At 28.3% G+C, this 18552-nt stretch overlaps 2 protein-coding genes across 2 annotated transcripts in view; one reads left to right on the top strand and one right to left on the bottom strand.

Annotated features, from left to right (window-relative positions):
- Positions 1-18552, top strand: part of LOC113387075 (frizzled-2-like) — a gene marked incomplete at its 5' end in the record, with an annotated part of 34357 nt that overhangs the window by 13487 nt on the left and 2318 nt on the right.
- The window catches only part of LOC113386401 (zinc metalloproteinase nas-37-like), a 17121-nt gene continuing 15384 nt past the window's right edge, over positions 16816-18552 (bottom strand). The window contains 6 exon segments of the mRNA XM_026624181.1: positions 16816-16914; positions 16978-17111; positions 17167-17359; positions 17424-17533; positions 17894-18043; positions 18115-18140. Of these exon segments, the coding sequence (XP_026479966.1) occupies positions 16816-16914; positions 16978-17111; positions 17167-17359; positions 17424-17533; positions 17894-18043; positions 18115-18140 (712 nt within the window).

Here is an 18552-nt window from a genome sequence, read left to right as displayed (position 1 = left end):
TTTATTCAAACTGTTGTAACTTCTAAACGGTGCGTCTGATTTGAATGCAACATTCGGCAAATTTGTTTAAAATTAAATTATCTACAATATTGCCTAATATTATAAGACCCTACAGCAACTCTGTATACTTTGAAAATAGAACTTATTGTTGTAAAATTGTTGCCGGTACTATATTCATAAAGAGGTCGTCGAGACCTTTAAAATGATACCTCACACGACTAATTTGACGCGAAACGTTTTGACCCTTCATTCAACACATCAAATTATTTATTATTTATTCAAACTCTTGTAACTTCTAAACGGTACGTCTGATTTAAATGCAATATTCAGCAAATTTGTGTATAATTAAATTATCTATAATATTGTCTGATATTATAACGCCCTACAGCAACTCTGTATACTTTAAAAATATAAATTCTTGTTGTAAAATTGTTCCCGGTACTTTATTCATATAGAGCTCGTCGAGACCTTTCAAATGATACCCCACACGCCTAATTTGACGCGAAACGTTTCGACTCTTTATTCGACCCATCAAATTATTTATTATTTATTAAAACTCATGTAACTTCTAAACGGTTTGTCTGATTTCAATGTAATATTCGACAAATTTGTGTAAAATCAAATTATCTACAATATTGTCTAACATTATATAACCCTACAACATCTGGGTATGCTTTGAAAATAGAAATTGTTGCCGTAAAATTGTTCCCGGTACTTTATTCATACAGAGCTCGTCGACACCTTTTAAATGATAGCCCACACGTCTAATTTGACGCGAAACGTTTCGACCCTTTATTCGACCCATCAAATTATTTATTATTTATTAAAACTCATGTAACTTCTAAACGGTTTGTCTGATTTAAATGCAATAATAGACAAATTTTTACAAAATTAAATTCTCTTAAACATTGTCTAATATTATATAACCCTACAGCAACTCGGTATACTTTAAAATCGTCAAAGAAAATCAATAAACTTAAATTCGTAATATATATAGTGAAGTCGCTGATGAAAAAGTTGTGAATACATTTTAATTTTCCACACAGAGAAATATATTAGTTAATTTATATATGCGAAATTGTTTTTAAATGTATTGTGGGTTTTTGAAATTAGATGTGTCGATGGATTTATTATACATATAAATATGTATATATATATATATATACATACATATAAATATATATATATATATATATGTATATTTGTATGTATATTTATATGTATGATGGAGAAAAAATTATGTATACGATTATTAGAACAAAATTTGATTTGTTTGCGTCTGAAAAACACACACATAGATATTTAAACAAAAAACAATATTATAATAATTGTATTATATGAATATTATTAATATTAAATTGATATTTGGAAATAAATTGTTTTTATAATAAATAAATAAATATATATATATATATATATATATATATATATATATATGACGCCATTTTTTCTTATATGCAGTAATTGAGCACAATGTTCAATCAGTGTTGCAACCTATAAAAAATATGACAGTTTGCAAATTCATAAATACTTTAACATATACACTAATATATAATCCATACTATTTTTATACTATAACTAATTAAATTTTGTAATTTAGTAATACTGTAGTACTTAAATATTTAAATATGATTGAAATAATTTTTATATGTCATTTATTTTTTCTTCAGTTGGCACCAGCGCCGCCTACTTCGTTGTTCTTAACGCGCGAACTAAATCTGACAGTTGGAGAGATCACAAATCATAATAAATTGATAAATTAATATTAAACTCGTGTTTAGTAATTAAAATGAATTATTAATTAATTATTGAAGTGTTAGTTAATTGTGCAAATAAGTGCTTGTGTTTAGGATGTACTTAATGCTGCTTATCTTAGGTAAGTTTTGTTATATATTAATTTTATGATGGTTGATGGATTCAACTGCCATTTGCAATATTTTTACATGTATAAGATTTGTTTTATTGTATTTGCATAATAATGAATAATTGGCGCAATATGTAAATTATATGCTATCAATTTTATGTTGTCGCTTTTCTTTAGTAAAAAATGTAGATTTAGTAACAATTAGTAAAAAGTAAAAAAGTCCTTTAGGTACAGTAAGGTTAGGTCGGTTTTTTGATTGATTTTTTAAAATACTCTTTAAACTATTATGCATTATGTCATTGTCGTTAAAAAACTAGTTGTAAGTGTCATTTTACCTTAAAACAAGTCTTTTACCTTCTCGATACGCATACATAATCAATAAGAATCGAGATTCAAGAATTTAGATAAAATCGAACTTAAAGAAGTTTTACTTGAAAAAATTTAAATTGTGTGTTTGAGAAGTCTTTTTGAATGTAATCCGAATCCTGAAATTACCTATATGGTTTGTCCACCGAATATACACTTTTAATGAATTTATATCTGAGGTGTCTAAAGAAGTTTTACTTCAAAAATTTTCCATTGTATCTTTTATAGCATGTTGGGTATCGTATGAAAGGTCTTTTTGTATAGAATCCAAATACTGAGATAAACTATGTGGTTTATCTACAAAATATACACTTTTTATGAATTTGTAGCTGAGGTGTCTAAAGAAGTTTTACTTCAAAAATTTTACATCGTATTTTTTATAGCTTGTTGGGTATCGTATGAAAAGTCTTTTTAAATAGAACCTAAATACTGAAATTAACTTTGTGATTTATGCACAAAATATACACTTTTTACGAATTTGTAGCTGAGGTGTCTAAAGAAGTTTTACTTCAAAAATTTTACATTGTATCTTGTATAGCATGTTGAGTATCGTATGAAACGTCTTTTTGAATTGAATCCGAATACTGAGATAAACTATGTGGTTTATCTACAAAATATACACTTTTTACGAATTTGTAGTAAACGAGCTTAAAGAAGTTTTACTTCAAAAATATTTGATCGTATTTTTTATAGCTTGTTGGATATCGTATGAAAGGTCTTTTCGAATTGAATCCGAATACTGAGATAAACTATGTAGTTTATCTGCGAAATACACTTTTTACGAACTTGTCTAAGCTGAGGTGTCTAAAGAAGTTTTACTTCAAAAATATTACATTGTATTTTTATAGCTTGTTGGGTATCGTATGAAAGGTCTTTTCGAATGTAATCCGAATACCGAAATTACCAATATGGTTTGTCCACCAAATATACACTTTTAATGAATTTGTAGTAAACGAGCTTAAAGAAGTTTTACTTCAATAATATAAAAATTGTAAGTCTTATTGCTTGTTAGGTGTCGTTTAAAAGGTCTCGACGAGTAGAAACCAATTTTCTTAAAAAAAATTCTCTCATTGTACGGGAGTCTAAAGAAGTTTTACTTCAAAATTATTAGATTGTGTCTTTTATAGCATGTGGGGTATCATTTGAAAGGTCTTTTTGAATAGAATTTGAATGCTTGAATAAGTTTCCAATTATATCAATCATAAATCTTGAATTTTTTTTTATTTTCAGTATCACAATCAAATATTGAAATACTTGTAACGATATTTTTTCGTTTTTTCTATTGAATGATGGACTTGATGTAGGCCGAAATGTATGAATCTAATAAACTTATCCTTAAATACTTATATGTGTAAAATATAAAAATAACAAAAAAAAGAAATATATCTTTTGAACAGCTTTATTTAAAAAATTATATAAAAGTTTGTTTAGAAAAATATATACATGCTTATACATATACAAATGTATATGTATACATATATATATATATATATATACATATATATATATATATAATTATTTAATTATATATTTTATTGACAGTACATAGCATTTAGTTTGATGATGTCCTTCTGGCTCAAGTTGGCCCTTTGACCAATGACATCTGCCATAGCGGGATCCTAGAAAAAAAATATGTTTATTTATATTTTTACATTTCTAAATTTTCTAAATTTCAATTTTTATATCTGTCTCACCTTTGTAACGATTGTCCTGTAACCATTCTTCGAAAATCCAAAAGCATCATAGTGCATAACACTCAAATAATCATAAGTCGTCCCAAAATTCTGCACAACACTCGATGAGAACTTATCGAAATTGTATTCCATTCCTAAAAAGAAAAACATAGATTCAAACCATATTGTTTTCAAATTACGACGCCCGTAGGCGCCACTGTCCTTTATTAGTTTTCTCGTCAGTAGAGTCCTTTTTTGTAATTTTTTCTAATTTTATTAATTTGCTTGCAACTAGAGTCCTTTTTTTGTAATTTTATAAATTTGCTCGTCAGTAGAGTTCTTTTTTATAATTTTATTAGATTGCTCGTCAGTAGAGTCTTTTTTTATTATTTCTTTCTAATTTTATTAATTTGCTTGTTAGTAGAGTCCTTTTTTGTTGCTTTATTAATTTCGGGCACTTCTCTATTTTTCTCTATTTTATTAATTTGCTCGTCAGTACAGTCCTTTTTTGTAATTTTATTAATTTGCTCGTCAGTAGATTTCTTTTTTATTATTTTTTTTAATTTCATTAATTTGCTTGTCAGTAGAGTCCTTTTTTTATTATTTCTTTCTAGTTTTATTAATTTGCTTGTCAGTTTTGCTTTTTTTAATTTTATTAATTTAGTGCTTTTCTCTATTTTTCTCTATTTTATTACTTTGCTCGTCAGTAGAGTCCTTGTTTATAATTTTTTTATTTAATTTTATTAAATTTCTTGATAGTAGAGTCCATGATTATTACATTATTAGTTTCGTTTTTTCTCTATTTTATTTGTTTGCTCGTCAGTAGAGTCCTTTTTGTAATTTTATAAATTTGCTCGTCAGTAGAGTCACTTTTTATTTTTTGGAACTAAATTTACATTTACTCGTTAGTAGAGTCCCTTTTTTATTTTCCAAGTAATTAACAAATTTGCCCGTCAGTGGAGCCCTTTTTTTATTTTTCAAGTAATAAATTAATTTGCAAGTTAGTAAAGTCCATTTTTATCATCAAAATTGATATTAAATTTGTTCGTCAGTAAATTCCTTTCTTTATTTTGGAAGTTGCTAATTTAATTGCTCGTCAGTAGAGTTCTTTTCATATCCTTTAGATTCATTTTTAATTTGCTTGCCACCAGAGTCCTTTATTTATTCAATTTGCTTGTCAGTAGAGTCCTTTTTTATTACTTTATTAATTTCATTTTTTCTCTATTAATTTGTTTGATCGTCAGTAGAGTCCCTTTTATAATTTTATTAACTTGCTCGCCAGTAGAGCCCTTTTTTATTATTTTTTAGATATTATTAATTTGCTCGTCAGTAGAGTCCTTTTCCTATTATTTATTTCTAATTTTATTCATTTGCTTGTTAGTAGAGTCCTTTTTTGTAATTTTTTTATTTAATTTTATAAATTTGCTCGTCAGTAGAGTCTTTTTCATGATTTTATAAATTTGCTCGTCAGTAGAGTCCTTTTTTGTAATTTTATCAATTTGCTCGTCAGTAGAGTCCTTTTCTATTATTTTATTAGATTGCTCGCCAGTAGAGTCCTTTTTTTATTATTTTTTTCTAATTTTATTAATTTGCTTGTCAATAGAGTCCCTTTTTTATTATTTTTTTCTAATTTTATTAATTTGCTTGCTTGTAGAGTTCTTTTCTATTGCATTATTAATTTTGTCCTTTTCTCTATTTTTCTCTATTTTATAAATTTGCTCGTCAGTAGAGTTCTTTTTTCTAATTTTTTTAATTTGCTCGTCAGTAGAGACCTTTTTTATTATTTCTTTCTAATTTTATTAATTTGCTTGTTAGTAGAGTCCTTTTTTGTTGCTTTATTAATTTCGTTCTCTTCTCTATTTTTCTCTATTTTATAAGTTTGCTCGTTAGTAGAGTCCTTTTTTGTAATTTTATCAATTTGCTCGTCAGTAGAGTCCTTTTTTATCATTTTTCTCATTTTATTCATTTCTTTGTCAAAGTTTGTTTGTCAGTAGAGTCCTTTTTCATCAATCTATTAATTTCCTCGTCAGTAGAGTCCTTTTCTATCTCCCATCGCACTCACCAGGTGTGATGTTGTTCCACATAATCGTAACATAGTCGTCCCTGTCGTAGGTCGATTGCTGGTGGTAGAATCCGATCGCGTGCAGGAATTCGTGCTGGATCGTCGCCTTTCGGAAGCATCCGTAGCCCGGTTGGTACGGCGCCAGATTGAGGGTCTGGACGCCGGCTAGGTAGCCGACGCTGGAGTAGCAACCCGTGTTCTGACCCTGGGGATAAATGATAATGTCGATTAGTAATGGTGTGGTGATGGATCGATAATGGAAAAGGACTCTACTGACGAGCAAATGAATTGAATTAGATAGAAATTGAGAAAAAGGGATTCTACTGACGAGCAAATTTAAATTTAGTTCTAAAAAATAGAAAACGACTCTACTGACGAGCAAACTTGAATTTAGATCTAGAAAATAAAAAAGGGACTCTACTGACGAGAAAATTAATAAAATGATAAAGAAATGATAAAAAGGACTCTACTGACGAGCAATCTAATAAAATTACAAATAAATAATAATAAAAGGACTCTACTGACGAGCAATCTAATAAAATTATAAAAAAAAATATAAAAAAGGACTCTACTGACGAGCAAATTTATAAAATTACAAAAGTGACTCTACTGACGAGCAAACTTATAAAATTACAAAGAAGGACTCTACTGACGATCAAACAAATGAAATAGAGAAAAAATGAAATTAATAAAGTAATAAACAATGACTGTACTAGCAAGTAAGTTAATAAAATTGGAAAAAATATATAAAGGACTCTACTGACGAGCAAATTTATAAAATTATTAAAAAGGACTCTACTGACGAGCAAATTAATAAAACTACAAAAAAGGACTCTACTGACGAGCAAATTTATATAATTATAGAAAAGAACTCTACTGAGGAGCAACCAAATAAAATAGAGAAAAAACAAAACTAATAAAGCAATAGAAAAGGACTCTACTATCAAGCAAATTAATAAAATTAGAAAAAATAATAAAAAAGGACTCTACTAGCAAAAAATATATATAAAGGACTCTACTGACGAACAAATTAATAAAATTACAAGAAAAGACTCTACTAACGAGCAAACTAATAAAATAGAAAAAAAATAGAGAATATCACGAAACTAATAAAGTAATAAAAAAGGACTCTACTATCAAGCAAATTGATAAAATTAGAGAAAATAATAAAAAAGGACTCTACTGATGAGCAAATTAATAAAATTAAAAAAAGGACTCTAGTTGCAAGCAAATTAATAAAATTAGAAAGAAATGATAAAAAAGGACTCTACTGACGAGCAAATTATTTAGTAATCTAGAGAAATATTTTTTTAACTTTGTATTTTATTATTATTAATTCGATAAACATGATTTATTTAATATACTAAATCTAATTCCTTATTCAAAATATAAATGGAAGAAAATAAAGAAAGGACTCTACTAACGAGCAAACTAATTAAATAGAGAAGAGCATAAAATTAATAAAATAAACTCAAATTAATAAAATTAGAAAAAAAAATAGAAACAGGATTCTACTATCAAACTAATTAATAAAATTATAAAAAAGGACTCTACTGACGAGCAAATTCATAAAATTACAAAAAGGGACTCTACTGACGACCAAACTAATAAAATAGAGAAAAATAGAGAAGAGCACGTAATGAACAAAGTAATAAGAAAGGACTCTACTATCAAGCAAATAAATAAAATTACAAAAAAATAATAAAAAAGAACTCTACTGACGAGCAAATTTATAAAATTACAAAAAAGGACTCTGCTGACGAGCAAACTAATAAAATAGAGAAAAATAGAGAAGAGTATGAAATTGATAAAATAATAAAAAAAGACTCTACTATCAAGCAAATTAATAAAACTAGAAAAAAATGATAAAAAAGGACCTTACGGACGAGCAAATTATTAAAATTACAAAATAGGACTCTACTGACGAGCATATTAATAAAATTACACAAAAAGGACTCTACTGACTAGCAAATTAAAAAACTCACAAAAAAGGACTCTACTGACAATCAAATTAATAAAATAGAGAAAAATAGAGAAGTGCACGAAATTAATGAAGGAACAAAAAAAGACTGTACTAGCAAGCAAATTGTTAAAATTTAGAAAAATAATAAAAAAGACTCTACTGACGAGCAAACTAATAAAATATAGAAAAAAAAAACTGAAGATTTTTCATCCATTCATTTACTTTGAAAGGAGAAAAACTGAATAAATTTGAAAAAAATATTTTACTACATCTTTTATACGTTTCGAATCCCTATTTGGATTATCATCAGCGCATAAACAAACTAATTAATACTTAAGTAACAAACAAAATATTTGTAAAGTGAGCTTTTGATATTTATAAAATAAAATTATATATTTATTTTAAAAAATAAACTAATCTAAAATGCATTTTACTTTATTCGGATTTTATTCGAAAAGACCTTTTAAATGATACTCCACATGCCATATAATATACGATCTAAAACTTTTTGAAGTGAAACTTCTTTAGACTCTTGCGCTACAAATTCATTAAAAGCGTTTATTTTGTGAATAAATCACATAGTTAGTTTTAGTATTCACTACTAACGACTTACATATTTAAAAAAAAACGAATAATTTTAACATTTGTTATATGGTTTTGAAAGAGGACTCTACTGACGAGCAAATTAAATATCATCTTAGAAAATAAAAAAAGGACTCTACTGACGAGCAAATTAAATATTAATTTAGAAAATAAAGAAAGGACTCTACTGACGAGCAAATTAAATATAGTCTTAGATGATAAAGGAATGAATCAAGAATGTAAAAAAGGGACTCTACTGACAGGCAAACTCAGTTATGAAGTTCAAATTATTTAATTAATATTATTTACCGTGACTTGGACGTAATGGCGGTCGTTGGCAGTTTTTGGCCTGACTTTTAAGCAGGAGACTTTGGCGAATTCAGCAACCGCTTGGTGGATGTAGTCGACCTGGGCTTGATCTAAAAAAAAATTAAAAACAAAATCAGAAACAATCCGAATAAAATCCGTAATTAAAATTTGCATCTCATTTGCACTTCTCTTATCCAAGACACAAACTTTTGTATTATTTTTTTAACTTCCCGAAGGAGAAGTTTATGTTTTCATCAAATAGTTCGATTCGCTAATTTTATGTTTATGTCTCGACGTTTCAAGCCATTCTGAATCGAATGAGACCACATTTAAGGGAAAAGTATGTGTGTGTGTATGTGTGTGTGTGAACAGATTTTTGTTTTTTAATTATCCTTTATCCTTACTGAAATATCCGCTGACGATGGCGTAGGGCACCTCGTTGTTGGGCCAACGATATCTGGTGTTGACCAGGCCATTTCGGCTCAAAAGACCCCAACGGGCCAGGTGTTGCTCCGGGGTCAAAATCATGTCGCCTTCGGTTTTACCACTGTACATCCAGGCATTCTTTTCTAAAAAGATAATTGAGATTTTTTTAATAAAAGGGGCTCTACTGGCTAAAGAAAACTGAATTTAGGTGAAATGAAAGAGTAATGCAATTGAATTTTTAACTAACCGAAAACTTTTCGAGGTGGAATTAAAAAAAAGGACTCTACTGACGAGCAACATTTTTTTTTAAATAAAATGAGAAAAGGGATTCTACTGACGAGCAAATTAAAATTTGATTTGAATAAGAAAAAGGACTCTACTGACGAGCAACATTTTTTTTTAAATAAAATGAGAAAAGGGATTCTACTGACGAGCAAATTAAAATTTGATTTGAATAAGAAAAAGGACTCTACTGACGAGCTACATTTTTTTTTTTAAATAAAATGAGAAAAGGGACTCTACTAACGAGCAAACTAAAATTTGATTCAAATGGAGAAAAGGGACTCTACTGACGAGCAAATTAAATTTTGATTCAAATGGAGAAAAGGGACTCTACTTACGAGCAAATTAAATTTTGATTTAAATAAGGAAAAGGGCTCTATTGACGTGCTACATTGTTTTATAAATAAAATGAGAAAGGGAGAGAATCTACTGACGAGCAAACTAAAATTTGAATGAAAATAGAAAGACTAGACTTTCTAAAAAATAAAATGAAAAGGGACTCTACTGACTAGAGACATTTTTTTTAAAAATAATATAAAAAGGAAATAAGAAAAATGACCTTACTGACGTGTGACATTTATTTTAAATAAAATGAGAAAAGGGACTCTACTGACGAGCAAACTGAATTTTGATTTGGAAGATTAAAAAAAGGACTCTACTAACGAGCAAACTAAATTTTGATTGAAATGAGAAAAGGACTCTACTGACGAGCAAATTTTAATACAAATCACGAAAAGAGAAAAAAAATCTACTAAAGAATTTCATTATCAATCTAGAAGATAAAAAAGGACTCTACTGACGAGCAAACTCAAAATTGGACCCCAAAAATAGAAATAGGGGTGACAAACAAATTAAATAATTTATTTACTATAGAATATGAATTTTCCATTTTTCAAAAATGAATTTAATTTTTTTCTTACCGTCATTATTGACTGGAAGTGCCGAGCAAGCACCAACCAACACAATAGCTGCCACCAAAAGTTTCATCTTGAACCAAATTTCAACCAAAATCAACTATGATAAAATTTTGGCAACAAATCTTTTTATATACAAATATTTGTTGATGTTTACGAGATTATTTTCATTGATTTATTAATCCATAATTGATAACAGATTAGATAGAATATCATGTAAAGGTCAGAAAAAGCATTGAGGGACAAATTTATAACTAAACCAATTCTAAGTGTGAATAATTGACTTAATCAATATATTAATTTATAAGTATACCGGGTTGCTGTATGGCTTATAAAACAAGACAGTATTGTAGTAAGTTCAATTCTCCGAAAATCCAAATTTGCCTGAAGCACTAAATATTTTAGGCAAAAGAGTTTTAATTTTATGAACGCTTGCCATGTCGTCCGAACCTAACACAACGCTTTCCCATACATTTTTACTTAGGCTTGGATACGCATGGTAAGCGTTACTTCAATATTTTTTTAATAAAAACGCATTTAATCAGTTTTATTGCTTGTTATGTACTAAACTAGGTGTAAGTGGTATTTTGCCTTAAACCAAATAAGACACACGTAAGAAATCAATGTATATTCATTTAGGTAGCAAAAACTTGTCAATTGTTAAGAAACCAAATATTGATCAGCATTATATAAATTTTAAAACTCTTAAAATTGGTGGTATAATAAAAAATGCTTCCCTTAAAATTGCTCAATTTATTTTAAATGTTACTTGTTTCACGGTTCAGCAAGAAGAGAATTATTTTACAAAGTTTTAACATAAACATAAATATAAGATGGCGGATACATAGTGATAGTAGGGGAACACTATTGCCAACATTACTAATAGTAATGGCGGGACATTTCAATTACAAATATATATAACATTACATTTGACATTACATAAGAAAAAATGTGACAAACAATTTGGCCCAATTGGTTCAGGATTTTTTTCACAATTGAGATTTTTAAAGAGGTAAATAATAGCAATTCTTGTTTTTAATTTATTGTTCTAAAATTTCTAGGGTACACATTTTGTTACACATTTTTATTAATAGCTAAATATATAAAATTAAGATTTATAATTAAATTATAAAAATATACTTAATTGCTGAAAAAATAATATTTAATGTTTTATAATTACAATTATTATTAATATTATTTTTTTTTATTCTTTTAAAATTTTACAACAAGTTGTCCAGCACTGATTTTTTAATCCTCGTCATTTTTCGAAATCTTTAAATCGTAGATTAATATTTGATTTAATTTTTACTTAATCATTTGTTTTGCTCTTGCAAATTTATCATAAATCAGATAAATTATTTACGTAACGATGCAAAAGATAATTTTTTGCTATTTTTAAATATGTCATAATTATAATATATATATATATATATATATATATATATATATATAAAGCGAGAGGTTTTTCTTCAAATGGTGAAATAATATGATAAAATTGTTTTTTGGGCATCCCTCCAGTAATTAAAAACAGTTTTATTGAAAGGAAATATTTTTATTCAGAGAACATACGTTTCGGGTCTTGATTTGACCCATCTTCAGTGCATACAAATAAATTTTATAAAAAAAACAACAAAAACACACAAAATTGCACGAAAAAAAATAATTATGAAACAAAAAATTGATAAAACGTCGAGTTATGATAAATTTTAAAAAATTGTAAAATTAAAATAAATAATATATTTTATTATAAAAAAAGCTTATTCCAAACGAACATGTTGTCAACTTGGAGTATGTGTTACGTTTTTAATTACTGGATGGATGCCCAAGAACAATTTTATCATATTATTTCACCATCTGAAGAAAAACCTTTCGCTTTATATATATATATATATATATATATATATATATATATATATATATATATATATTGAAAGATATAACTAGAGCTAAAGATAATAGAGAAATTTGTGTGTATATATTTATATTAATCACAATTCATTTTCCCCGCTGCAATACATGGCATTTAATTTTCTTATATCAGACTCTGTCATTATATAATTGTACTCAATAACAGGATTCATGTCATTCTGGAAAAGATCATTTTGATTCAAAAAAATCTCTTAAACCTATTTTCAAAGTTGAGAAGTGTGACCTTACCCTTCGAACTATAGTATTTTTTTTATTTTTACTAAAGGCAAAGGAGGGATAGTGCATGATGCTTTGGTAGTCGTAAGTCGTACCATACGATTGATCCATACTCGCAGGTTCCTTATTGAAGGCAAATTGAAATTCTTAAAAAAAAATGTTAAAAGTAAGTTATGGGACCGATTCTGCCGCATAACAGAAAAATGTTATGGCAAGGCCATGTTATGAAAGATTTTTTATACTAAAACATTGACTAAAGCCATTGACTAAAGCCAAAGTCAGATAAAAAACTTAATCTAGAAACCGCAAAAAGAGGACTCTACTAGCAATCGAACAATTTAAATAGACCTAGAAAATAGAAAGAACACTTTACTAATGAAAAAAAGTAACTCTACTGACGAGCAAAATAAATTAAGAGAAAAATGTAATCTATTTGAAGAATTTGAAAAAAAAGCTCTACTAATGAGCAAACCACATTTTTCTAGAACTGACCAAATAAAACCTCTACTGACGATCAAACTAAAATTTGATTTAAATGGAGAAAAGGAACTCTACATTTTTTAACTTCCCGTAGGGTAAGTTATTGTAATGGGCCGAAAATCGGAATTGAAAATTTTTACATTTCTCGACGTTTTGAAGGTTTCTGAACGTTTTGGCATACCTCAGAAAAAATGGATGTGTGTGTGTGTGTGTGTGTGTGTGTGTGTGTGTGTGTGTATGTATGTGGATACAAATTTCCAGTCACGTTTTAGGGCGCACGGATCAACCGATTTGAATGGTTCAAAAAACATTCGATTCCTATTGATTGGGAAAAGAGCTGATTAGTTTTTGGCTAAGGCAGGTCCAGCCGTTTCGGAGATACGGAGCAAGAGTGCAAAAAATAGAAATCGAATTTTTGAGCGAACGGAGTATCCGATTTGAATGATCTAAAAAACATTCAATTAGTAATGATTGGGAGAAGTGTTTATTAGTTTTTGGCAAAGGCAGGCCCAGCCATTTCGAAGATACGGAGCTAAATATGTAAAAAATGGCAGTTTTTGAGAGAACTAAGCGTCCGATTTAAATGATTCAAAGAACTTTCTGCTTGTCTTAACAAAATAATTGATTTTGGAAAAAAAATTTTGTCAATTTTTTTTTTTTTTTTTTTTTTTTTTTTTTTTTTTGTAGTATTTTGTATATCGAAAATATTTCAGATTTTATTTTTAATTCTGACTATAGTTCTAATATACTTTAGAAATAATTTCAACTCTGCAATTCGGTTTATATAATTCTTATAAATATTAGACAATGTTACTATATTTATAATAATCTATTTGAAAACATTCAATATTCCTCGATCATTTCGTTACGGTGCGGGAAGTTCCAGCAATTTGCCTCAAGGCACGATGCCATAATTGCCTCAAGACAGAATTCCACTTACAGCTAGTTTAAAAATAATATAAAAAGGGACCCTACTGACGAGCAAACTAAATTTTAATTTAAATGGTTTAATTTAAAAAGAGACTACTGACCAGGGACAATTTTTTAAAATAAAGTGAGAAAGGGGCCCTACTGAGGAGCAAATTAAATTTTTGTTTAGATAGTAAAAGAGACTCTACTGACCAGAGACATTTTTTTAAAATAAAGTGCGAAATTGACTCTACTGACGACCAAATTAAATTTTAGTTTAAATGGAAAAAAGGGACTCTACTGACGGGCAACATTTTTTTAAAATAGAATGAAAAAAAGCAAACTTAATTTTGATTTGGAAGATTAAAAAAAGACTCTACTGACGAGCCACATTTTTAAAAATAATATAAAAAGGGACTCTACTGACGATAAAAATGAATTTTGATTCAAATGGAGAAAAGGGACTCTACTGACGAGCGACATTTTTTTAAAATCATATAAAAAGGGACTCTACTGACGAGCAAATTTAAATTTTGTTTAAATGGTAAAACTGATTCTACTGACCAGAGACAACTTTTTTAAATAAAATTAGAAAGGGACTCTACGGACGAGCAAACTAAATGTTGACTGAAATGGTAAAACAGACTCTACTGACCAGAGACAATTTTTTAAAATAAAATGAGAAAGGGACTCTACTGACGAACAAATTTAAGGCCATGTTATGAAGAACTCGCCATAGCAAATATTGACAAAAGCCAAGCGGTTGCTGTGCAGTCGGGCGTATTTCTCAGGTTGTCAGATAGAAAATCTAACCTAGAAACCGCACAAAACGATCTTAGATAACCGTGTCTTTCTGACCCAGCTTCATAACATACGAGTGACGTTGCAGTTTATGTGTAAAACGCCTGAATGCACAGCAAACACATGACATTTTGACAGTATACAGTATGATTCAGTAGCATAATGCATGTAACATGGCCTTGCCATAACATTTGTATGCTGTGAGGCAGAATCGGTTCCTAAGTCCGATATGTTCAAGATGTTCAAATATACCGTCTTTAATATTTTCTCTGTAAATATACACATAGTCGTCTCTATTATGAGCAGCATGCTGATGATGAAATCCTAAAGAATGCAGAAATTCGTGTTGAACTACACTCTGAGTTACGCAACCGGTTCTTTCCAAATGAATTGATTGTACTCTATTTCTAAAACCTAGCTCTGCATTACATCCCTTTTTATCGCCCTAAAATAAAGAAATTAATATAAAACAAAACAAATTTTTGTACGAATTGTTATACCGATATTAAGACGTAGTTTTTTTCGCCTCTTCTCCTTGGTCTGACAGTTACGCAAGAAACTTCAGCAAACTTTCTGGCTGCTTCGTGAATTATATTTCTCTCTGTTTGATCTAAAAAATATACAACTCAATAATTTTTCAACAAAAAACAATGTTTTATCCATCCATATTGGCGGTTCGAATGTCGTGAAAAGTCTAGGGTGCACGTTCAAATTTTGCCAAACCATACGAATAGTGTGATAGCTGGTGGAAAGAAAGCACGAACATTTATAAAGGACGAGAGATACAACTTGTCGTCTAGCCGTAACACTAACCAAAAATTCGAACGTACACGCTGGATTTTCGTGACCTTTAGCCCTGCATATGGATGTTTCGTGCATTTACTATATACTAAATTTTATAGTTTCAAAATTATGAATTATTACTTACTAAAACAAGATGTGATGACATACGGGACAGTGTTGTTAGGCCAAATATATTTTTGCAAATCCATAGTGATTTCTCCTCTCATCGCAGACATTTGTTCTGAATTTAATATCATGTCGCCTTCGTATTGACCACTATCCATCCATGTCATACCTAAATTGACCAATTTGTTACTAAATTATTCAATTTAATAAATATTTTTATAATTTGAATACCGTTTGTCGGAGATGACAAATAAATTAAAGATAATAAAAGAACAAAAACTAGCATCTTGCTTTAAGCTTTTTGAAAATATTCAAGCGTTGTGACACGTTTTGCAAAATTGTATGAAATGAACTGGAAGTTGATTTTTCGATAAATTCAACCTTGAATTATTTTTTGTTTATTTCATTTAGAAAATACAGGAGAATAGTGTAATTGGATACGAATTATTATTTTGATTTAAAAGTACTGAAATATTAATTTCTAGTTGCTTAATTTTATTAACTTGAAATATTTTTAAATGTATTCTTTATTTGTCTTCAATATTTTTAAAAATTCGAGTTTTATATCAAATGAACGTGTTAAAATTTGAAAAAAAACTACAAATAGTTAACAAGGTCAAATTTTAAAATTATAAATTTGTAATTACAAGCAATTAAACAGACTATAAATAAAATTGTATAAAAATATTGTTCTTTGTTTATAAATCATCTGTTCATAAATTAAATATCCTTTTCACGCCGTTTTCCTCTAATGTTGCAGATAAACGTAGTCGTGTGACCCCTTCAAAGGTCAAAAGTAATTCGTACAGATTCCACTCAATAATTATAATGGAAAAAAATTCTTTGAGAAGTTAATAATGAGTTTGTTAAAATAAATCAAACACATTGGTTTATAATTTTAACATATTATTGTATTTGCTGAAACACACTGATCTTATTATTCATTTATTAACACTAATTACACTAATGGTATTTATAGTTACTTTATATAAACTACCCTTATCATTATCATTTATCCATCGTAATTTTGCGTGATTTTTTTCATAGCCAATATATTTTTACATATTATGAAAGTTGTTAGAACTGTCGATATATATATATATATATATATATATATATATATATATATATTACAATTTATTATCTTCACTGCAATACATGCCATTTAATCTTTGAATATCCATTTCAGTCATCTTTTTATTGTCTCCAATTGTGTTTGGTGTACCGGACTAAAAAATAAATTGTGAAATTAGTGTAATATAAAGAGTTTGCGTAAAGAAGTTTTGCTTCACCTTCAGCGCTATAGTTATTTGGCCGTTTTTACTAAACGCATAGGAATCATAATGCATGACGCTTTTGTAGTCGTAACTGGTGCCAAAATATTGGTTCATGGTCGAAGGAATTTTGACGAAATTGTATTCACTTCCTTTAAAAGAAAATTGTTTTAAAATAATGATAATTTAAAGAGTTCTTTACTGTACCATTTGCAATATTTTCTTCATAAACAGTCACGTAGTTATCTCTATCGTAAGCAGATTGCTGGTGATGGAATCCCAAAGCGTGCAGGAATTCATGTTGTATAATATAGTCGTGTAAACAACCATTTTTTTGCAAATTCAGTTGTTGGACATTATTCATAAATCCTACGTATGAATAACATCCTTCGTTTTCGCCCTTAAAATAATTAAATTAATACTAAACAAAACCAAAATGCTGTTAAAATATTAAAAAGTTGTACTGTTATTTGCACGTATTTGTTCTCGCCTTTTCTTCTGGGTCTGACAGTGACGCAAGATACTTCAGCAAATTTTTTAACAGCCTCCTGAATTATATTTTTCTCTGTTTGATCTGCAAAAATGATAAAACACAAGAAAAAACAATGTTTTATCCGTCCATATTGGTGGTTCTAAGGTCGCAAAAAGTCTAGTGTGAACGTTCAAACTTTATCAAACTATACGAATAGTGCGACGGCTCGTGGAAATAAAGCGCAAACATTTACAAAGTACGCGCGATACAATTTGTCGACTAGCCGTCGCACTAACAGATCTTTTGTTCAAGATTTGTACGTTCACACTGGACTTATCATGACCTTAGACCGTTGCATATGGACTTATGCACATACGTAAAATTTGTTCATAAAAGGTACTTTTACAGTAATTTTGTTAAAATACAGTCAGAAGCAATAGTTTTTTTGTGCAAAATACTTACTAAAACATGGCATTATATAATAAGGCAGAATATTGTTAGGCCAATGATATTTTTTCATATCCATCGTGATTTCTCCTCTCATCGCAGACATTTGTTCAGAATTTAAAATCATGTCGCCTTCGTATTTACCACTTCGCATCCACATCATACCTAAAACCATTAATTTTTTTTTATAAATTTTTAATATAAAATTTAGTTTAATATAAGAATTTAGTACATACCCCTGTCTCTAGTCGGATTTGCAAAACTAAAATCAGATATTGTAGATAATAATAAAAAGACAAAAAGTAGCATTTTGTTTTTGATTTTGAGAAAATATATTTAAAAAAAAATGTGTATGCACTGGAAGCATGGAAGTTGTTTTTCATAAACTAAACCTTGTTTTTGATTGTTGTTTGTTTTATTAAATAAATACAGGAGTGCAGTGTTACTGGGTACAAATTATCAAATTTACTAACATAATTTATACTTGTTAGCTCAAAAAAAATTATTTGTGTTAAAAACTTTGTTTTTGTATTTAAAATTTTATAAATAATAAACTTTCTATGAAAATATCGAAGCCAAAATAATTTATTTATATATTTCAATCATTATCTATTTATAAATTAATTATCTCATTTACCTAGTTCTCTCCTACAATCGTAGATAAAAGTCATCGT

The sequence above is a fragment of the Ctenocephalides felis genome, unplaced genomic scaffold (assembly GCF_003426905.1).
Source record: "Ctenocephalides felis isolate EL2017-DRISC unplaced genomic scaffold, ASM342690v1 CF-g0.4_SCAFFOLD_03571, whole genome shotgun sequence".
In the NCBI taxonomy this organism is placed as follows: Eukaryota; Metazoa; Arthropoda; class Insecta; order Siphonaptera; family Pulicidae; genus Ctenocephalides; species Ctenocephalides felis.
This window is presented reverse-complemented; position numbering and strand designations above follow the sequence as displayed.